The sequence below is a fragment of the Pterocles gutturalis genome, unplaced genomic scaffold (genome assembly GCF_000699245.1).
Source record: "Pterocles gutturalis isolate BGI_N339 unplaced genomic scaffold, ASM69924v1 scaffold7785, whole genome shotgun sequence".
NCBI lineage: Eukaryota > Metazoa > Chordata > Aves > Pterocliformes > Pteroclidae > Pterocles > Pterocles gutturalis.
The window spans coordinates 16,893-25,047 of record NW_010140661.1 but is presented as its reverse complement, the minus strand read 5'-3'; the positions used below and the strand labels follow the sequence as shown (position 1 = coordinate 25,047).

At 46.4% G+C, this 8,155-nt stretch overlaps 1 protein-coding gene across 1 annotated transcript in view; it reads left to right on the top strand.

Moving 5' to 3' along the window:
- The first annotated feature begins 610 nt into the window (after nt 1-610).
- TADA2A (transcriptional adaptor 2A) overlaps nt 611-8,155 on the top strand; it is a 21,395-nt gene continuing 13,850 nt past the window's right edge. Inside the window, exons 1-7 of the mRNA XM_010083756.1 lie at nt 611-725; nt 1,483-1,589; nt 2,606-2,665; nt 3,300-3,391; nt 4,815-4,972; nt 6,362-6,450; nt 7,220-7,292. Coding sequence (XP_010082058.1) covers nt 701-725; nt 1,483-1,589; nt 2,606-2,665; nt 3,300-3,391; nt 4,815-4,972; nt 6,362-6,450; nt 7,220-7,292 — 604 coding nt within the window. The 5' untranslated portion in view covers nt 611-700. The remainder of the gene's footprint in view (nt 726-1,482; nt 1,590-2,605; nt 2,666-3,299; nt 3,392-4,814; nt 4,973-6,361; nt 6,451-7,219; nt 7,293-8,155) is intronic.

Sequence of the window (8,155 nt, the reverse complement as noted above, 5' to 3'; positions counted from 1 at the left end):
GGCTCTCTGAGGTGCAGGGATGTGCGGCCAGGGTGGAACCAGCTGCTCTCTCCGTGGAGGGGCCACACAGCATCAGTGGAGCAGAGGCTAGAAAGAGAAACATGAGTTTCAATAAGTGGGAACCAGCAAAAATACCTTGTGAGACGAGTTAGAGATCGCACAGAGGAAAGCGGCTCAGCTCCCGATGGTGGACAGCAGCGCGGGACCTCGCTGTGCAGGGAAGCGGGGCTGCTCACCGGGGCTGCCGGCAGTCAGCGCTGGCAATGTCGCTGATCCCAGCATGGTGGATCGTTGCACTGCTGTGTCCGTGCCACCTCCAACCTGTCCTCTTCCCAGCGCTTCTTGGGGCTGCAAAACCCCTTCTTGCACCAACAGCTGTTGATAACTCCCAGCTCAGCACACACAGTCCCGCGGAAAGCCCCCGTTCGGGGCTGGCTCATCTCCCCACCCCGTCACATCTCCGTACGCTGCATCCCATCGCTCTGCGTTTTGTTTCTTTTAATCTGCAGAAAAGACTCTGAGCCATGCCAAATGGTCCCTGTTGCGAAGACAGCTGACAGCCCTTTCGGGGACGCCAGAGGCGTCGGCAGGGAGAGCAATACGCTTTCTGGACCCAGCGCTTGGGGCAAGGCTTGCACCGCGGGATTTTAGGCGAGACAAGCTCTGCTCAGAGGAGCAAGAACTCCACGGAGGGAGAGCAATGGAGCGCCTGGCCTCCTTCAGCAGTACGTACCCCGGGATGACATTTGGAAGGTGTTTGCTATTGTTTAAAGACATCAGCAGCTGTCTGGGGGAGAGGGACAGAAAACTCGGAATATTTGCTCCACAGGGTCAGTGCTTTGATCCCATTCTCAAGAGCACGAGTACCTGAATGATTCCGTGGGAATTCAGGTCTTTTTTTTCTATTTTTTGTGGTTGGGCTAGTTCAAATCCATTTTCTTGGAAAAAAACATGGCTTAGAACTTGACAGTCTCTTTATTTTGACTACTTTGCACTGAACAAAATAAAAAAAAATAATGCACAGAGCAGTGTTCCATCCTTGTTCAGCAATCTGAGCAGGGTCTGAGGTCCGGGTGGGTTACAGGATCGTCCCGTCGATGGCTTTGCAGCCACAGGATGTGGTGTACGGGGCTGATGGAGGTGGGTGGGTGGGAGACCGCAGCTGAGCACGGCCCTGGATCAGATCAGCCTGCCAGCGCAGCTCCATGTGCGGCACCAGGAGGCTGCTGCAGAGATTTTCCTTTTGCTCCGTTGCACAAGTTCAGGTTTAACCCTCAGTGTGTCGGGTCTAGCGGGGACGCAGAGCCAAAAATCCGTCTTCCAGCTCCAGCAGAGCAAGGAACAGCTATTCGGAGAAGCTGCAGTAGGAAAGAGGTTCTATAACATTGAGTTCACTTAAAATGACCGGGCGCAAGTGAATTTAGAGGATTGCAAAACCAGTGTCTTGTTTGTGTCGCATAAGATTTACTTTTGGCTTCGCAGACGACCCTTTCGATAAGCCCCCGTGCCGAGGCTGCTCCTCGTACCTGACGGAGCCCTACGTGAAGTGTGCCGAGTGCGGGCCCCCTCCCTTCCTCCTCTGCTTGCAGGTGGGTGCACGGATAAGAGCAAAAGCATCGGTTTCTTTCAGAAAGCCACCAAAGACCTGGCCGGTGCCAAGCTCATTAATAACCGGCCTCTGTAAACTCATATCAACACACTTGTTTGCTCAGGGACAGGGAAATGACAAAGAAAATGTTGGAGGCTGAAGAGTTGAGACACGAGCAGCTGAAGGAGATCTTTGTGAGGGCAGCCAAAGCTTCCCAAAGACATGCAGTCAGCCCGACGGTGTGACGGAGCGTGCTGCTGCACGTCTAGAGAGGCTTTCGTGGCATGGCAAAGAAAAGCCAGCAGGAAACACCCTTCCCCTGTCACCGCACATTATTTTCCTCCCAAATGGAAGAGGAAATTTGGGGAAGGTTTGCGATGTTGACAGGAATTGTTTGTGAGCAGATATAGTTCTTTAAAAAATAGGTGTGTGGTCTGAGAACCACAGAAAGTGCTGCTGGGTTTAATAAATAAATGAGTTTGCATTATTTATGATTAAAAAATGGGAATAACCTCTAAAACTGAAAAAGAGGCTTAGCCTTGTGCTCAGGTATGTACAAAATACCCCAAACGCGATACTGGGTATATTTTTGTTCATTTACCTGTACTTAAAAAACCTGAAATTTAGCTGCAAGCCATGCTGGTGCTTTTTAAACAGAAACCCAAGATGAAGGGGAAATCCTTAAAAAAGGCTCTGTGCCCTCTTCTTGGAGCAATCCACTCTGAAACATCACCTGCCTGACTTTGCCATAAATACTGAACAAAACAGTAAGGCAACTCACAGGAGTTATGTCTTGATGCAAAAGAAAAGTAAGATACAAAGACAGATTTAACACAATTTTAACACTGATTTTTCTACCGTTTAACATTTTTTCCTAAATTGAAATCAGGAAGATGAAGTCTCTTTTTCAGCAGATCAGGTGGTCACGCAGTGGTCGGAGAATAAAGGGAAATAAGGGAGCAGGTGAAATGCTTTCAGGGCAGCAGTGACTAACTATGCTAATCCTGTGTCCCACAGTGTTTCACACGAGGATTTGAATACAAGAAACATCAAAGTGATCATACTTATGAGATAATGGTAAATATGCCTTTTAGATAACATCTACTCAATATTGAGCTTTCGTAACTTCCCAGGAGTTAGACCCTCGCTTACTAATATCACATTGAAAAGTTAAGTGATACAATTCTTTGATTCAGAGGTTTACAAAAAGAGAAAGTCTTCCTTGAGAGCCAAGAAGAACGTCCACCCCAAACACAACGGGATAGTGGAGATATTTAAAGCTATGGGTTTTTTATTGTGCCTGCATAGCACAATACATCTCACTAGACTTCCAGATCCTTTAACCATGTGAATCAACTTCTGGTTCTCTGTGCTTGTTTTTTTCTTTTCTTGCCCAAAATGAATAATTTAAAAAGTCTTCAGTATTTTTTATTGTGTTTCATAGCATCACATTGGTGAATTGCAGCTGGTAGGTGCACCGTGTAGCAGTACATCAGAAGATCTGTCGTGACAAACTCCTTTTTACTGTAGGTGGTCCCCCAGTGCCCTAAATCATTCAGTAATTATTTGATCAGGTTTCATGGGGCACAGTAAAAGTTTAAAACTGCCAGCATTATGTACGGCGCTGCCCTGTAGTTTAGAAGTTCTTTGCTCTTCGCGTGGTGGATTATAACAGGATCACAGCAGTTTTATTTGCTTTTTCCGTCTCTAGACGTCTGATTTCCCTGTCTTGGATCCTAACTGGACAGCTCAAGAGGAAATGGCACTCCTGGAAGCTGTGATGGACTGTGGCTTCGGAAACTGGTGAGAACTGAGTGGTTCAGGCAACTTCAGTGAATGGTGGGGAGTTTTCCTTTCATTCCCCGGGATCTTACTGTTGAACACTGAACACGTCGGTGCACATTGCATGTGCAGTGACCTATTGTGGGTGAGACAATAATTCAGCAGCTCAAGTGGAAGGCTGGGGCAGCAGATTCTGTTTTCAAATCTGCTGTTAGATATACAAGGAGATTGTTAAAGGCTTCTTGGGAGATGCAGGGCAGCTCCAGGGAAATACAGAGTTCCCTCAGGTCGCATTAAAGTCACTAGGTTTTGAAGGAGCTCAACTACTGCACGAGATTTTCCGTGCCTCAGTGTACTCCTCTGTGAAAAACCAGCTACAGAATTTGTGTGGTTTCAGTTTGCTTACAGTTGGCTAGCTAGCCATTGCTGGTTCTGGAGGTTTCCTGCTTCTCTGTCATATTTAGGATCAAGAACTGGAAATATTTAATATTTTTACATTATGTTCTGTTAGTTTCTGTAGTTGCTACAGGATTTTTATGCATTTGTAAATAAAGGAGATCTGTAGTCATGAGTTATCCCTCTTCTCCCTCATGGAAAAAGAGCTGTATTGAAGTACAGAACTCCAGACTTCACCGAAACAGAACTGTGGGTTCTCATGTGCACGTTGCTGGCGTAATTAAGACTGAAAACTGGTTGCAGTTATGTTCTGCAAGTATGCCCTACTTAGCAACACAAGTAATCTTAACTTCTTACTTAAACACGTGGCTTTTTTCAGCCTTTACCTAATAAAAGAAGAATTGACTTTTCTTCCTGGAATCCCTTGCATCCAGTTTTTAGTTTCACAGAAGTTAAAACAACTGCTGCTTGTGGTGTTTGTTTTTTTTTTAAAGTCCTCAACTGACACAGCTATTCTATTGAGACAAAATACTTCATTTTTATGGTCAACCACTTTTCTGAGAAGGATTGGCAAAGATTTCTAGGATGTGTTTTGTACAACCATTTTGGTGTTTAAAAAAAAAAAACTGTTAACATCGCTCTGCAAAAGGAGAAGCCGCTATCTAGTTAAAATCTCAACAGAAACTTGAGAAGCAGAATGCAATTCCAGACTTAGGATTTACCATTACCTGGAGTTAGTAAAATGCATTAAAAGCTCTCATGTAACAACGCTAAATTTTCAAACACATAAAAGATCCGGTACATCCCATCAGCCAGTGAATTGCATTGCTCATGACCAGCAAAGACGTGCTCCCTGGGACTGTATCAAACGTGTGCTGGCTCAGTGTTAGTACGCAAATTGTGGATTCAGACATCATCACAGATCAGTTCTCTGCACACACTGCCATCGATCTCTTGTCCAAAATTCTATTTTCCCACTGGAGAAAGACAAAAACCCTTCAACATCTCTGTGTTCTTCCTACTAAGCCTCCCCCTCTCCCCACTTCAGGCAGGACGTAGCCAACCAGATGTGCACGAAATCCAAGGAGGAGTGTGAGAAACACTACATGAAACACTTTATCAACAATCCCTTGTTTGCCTCTACGTTGCTGAACCTGAAGCAGGCGGAGGAGGCGCAGCAGAGCGAAACGGCCATCCCGTTCCACCGTGAGTAGCTCTGGCCGTGAGCTTCCCCGCAAGGGCTCTGCTCTTCCAGAACCGGGATGAGCAGCCTTGGAGGAAGGCATGCACCACACTGCAGCTTGCTTTCATTCCCAGAGGAGAGCTTGTGCTGATGGCTAGCTTGAATATAGCAGTAGGGTTTTCTTCACCCTGTATTAAACCATCGGTGTATCAAACGGACAAGACAGTGGGAAAGGGGAGGGAGCAGAGCGCTCCGGTACAGACATCGGGGTCTCCAGACCAGAAGTTCCTGCACAGCTGGTGGAAATGGTCACTCACAGAAATGACCACAGCAAAACCCTGGACATGCATATTCATTTAAAGGACACGGTCCCTCAAAGCTGCTTCACACGTGGCACGGTATAACAGCATGTCCTTCATGGTAAATACCCGTGTGAGTTCCCCCCCTGAGCCCGGGGTGGTCCCTGTTCCCATCCAGACTCTGCGTGAACTGAGAGGGGTTTCTGCCTTTAAAACATCCCATCTGGTTATCCCCTGGGTAGTGGGCCCAACTGCCCATGGGATTTGTCATAACATCACTCCCTTTAACCTGATTTCACACCTCTCTCTTTAAAACTGCCTTTTTAAAAGTGTCTGTTAAATTTTCCCAATTTAACACATTTTCAGTTTTCCTTAAATTTCACACCTTTAGAATTCCCCCAGTCTAACGTGTCCCATTAGAAAGCACCCCAGAATGGCTGGGTAAAATGATTGCTATCTGGAGGTTTAAATTTCCCAATAAAGTGGTTAGAGCTAAAGCAGCAGGAACCGGACAGTTTTGGTTCTGTCCCTGGCTGTCATTGATTTATTTTTTTTTTTATGTGACCTGGGGCAAGACAAATTCTTTGTGCCTCAGCTTGCTTTATCTGTAGCATGGGACTTATAACACTTGGCTCCTTCACCAGTATGCTGTGAGCCTGGGTCCATTACTGTCTGAGAACCACGGAGCTCCTCAGCTGGGAAGCGCTGTAGGGATGCGGAGTTGTGCCGCTTTGATTGCAGCTCCTGGGCAATGGCACCCAGGCGGGGGCAGATTCAACACCCCTGCTGCTGTTAACCCAAAGAAACGCTGAGACCCGGTCATCTGCAGAGCTTGGGGGGATGCTGAGCTCTGAAATGTAGAGTTTACATTTTATGACCTATTTATTTACCCTGAATTTCTGGTTTTGACTTTTGAAGATCTCAGATCGCAGCATTTTTCTCTGGGGGAACTCAGGCTTTGTCTGAATCTAACACTGAATAAACGACTAATCAGGGTGTTTTTCTTCAGCTAATTATTCCCTCTTCTCTGGCAAAAGAAACATCTATTTACAGATCACTTTGCGGTAAAAAAAGCCCTACACAACAACTAAAAAAACCTTTATTTTTTTCCAGCTGCGGATGATCCCCCCCGGCCCACCTTTGACTCCCTGCTGTCCCGGGACATGGCTGGGTACATGCCAGCCAGGGCTGACTTCGTGGAGGTAAGGCTCGCTCTTCTCCATCGCTTCACATGTCCTACTGCATGCGAGACCAGCAAAAGCATACTAGTTTGCCCCTGCCTGTAGGTCTTTACTCTTCATATAAAAACCATTAGAAGAGAGGCCAGGACAGAGCGATTAACCCCCAGATTTAATTACCGAGGTGGTGCAAGCCTGCAGGGCTGCGGGAGCCCCTGGCTCTGTGCGGACGGCTGTCCAGCGTGCTGCTGCCGCCAGATGTCCAGCAATGAATGCTCTGACGTAAGCGGACTAGATGCTGTGAATTAGATGCTTAGCAAAAGGGGTCAGCTTCAGCACGCTTCAGTTTCCCTTGCCTTAGAGAAGTACACAGGAGCCCGATCCAAAGATCCCTTGAAAGACCTGCATTGTTTGCAGTGGTTTTTGCTGTGGGCTCACGGCCCCAGTTCCTGTTGCAAAACAAGCTCCTGCACACGAAGGAATTAATTCAGCCCTGTAGGGGCTTGGTTTCGTACAGCGGAGCAGAATTTTCACCGCAGGGTGGGAGTCGTGGAGATTACCTGATTAATTCTCATTATCCTGGCACAGCATCCTGTTCAGCTCCAGCCACGGGGATGCACATTGTACATTCGCTGGTTAAAGCTGCCCTGGGATGCCCGTTGCTCAAGGATGGAACCTTGTGCAACTCTGTATGAGTAAATACCTCTGTTTTCAGTGCTTCTACAGGTACTGAACCTTGATAGCGATTTTTTTAGTGCTAATTGGTGACAATTTATTAATCACCTCTGAACAGGAGTTTGACAACTATGCTGAATGGGATTTGAGAGATATTGATTTTGTGGAAGATGATTCAGACATTTTGCATGGTAAGTCCCATATGTTCGTACGTTGTCTGAAAACGGTGTTGTGCTTGCACAACATCCCATTGGGTCTGCTTTTCTCTACACACTTTTTAAAATGTGAACAAACATTTAAACGATCTCACTTCTGTGCGCTGGGGTTCAAACAGTGGCATTTCCATGGCCCTTACTTTCTAATGCCTTTTAAAAGCTCTTAATCAACTGATGCACAAGCGGTACCTATAGAATAACGCGCTCCACTCGCTCCTGAAACGTAGCCAGCTGTCAAACAGAACACGACTGATATCAGATAGTCTCCACCAGCAGAAAGCATCGCTTCAGGCAAGACACAAATGTTTCATCCAACATAAACTCTAGAGAAAGTTGAGCTAAGTAGAAGCACAATTTGCCTGACCAAAGGACCTCTCCTTCCTGAACTGAGCTAACCACTGTTAAAACCACGTGTTTGTGCTGTCTTGCCCCTGTAACATCCTGGTGCGGTGAGTTCCACAACTGGGTTTGGAGTTCTCCAATTTAATTACGTGTTGTGTGAAAAAATGCTTCCTTCTGTCTGTCAAATCTTTTGCCTGATAATTTCATTGGATGTCCTCTGGTCCATTCTTCAGTTGTCTCCAGTATTTAGGATAGGATGTCAGGCATTTGCCCTCTGAAGGCTCTTTGGCAGAGGTTATGGAACGTGACCAACCGCATTTTCAATCTCTTAGCTCACAAACTCTGGCAGCTTCCTTCCCACAGCTGTCCTAGATCTGCCCACAGGAGAGAGAATGCCTCTAAAAAATGAAGCCCCAGGGTCTTGCCAGCTGTTTCGCTTTGACATGAGACACCTTGGGGAGGGAAATAATTATTTTCATAAAGAAACCTTGGAATGA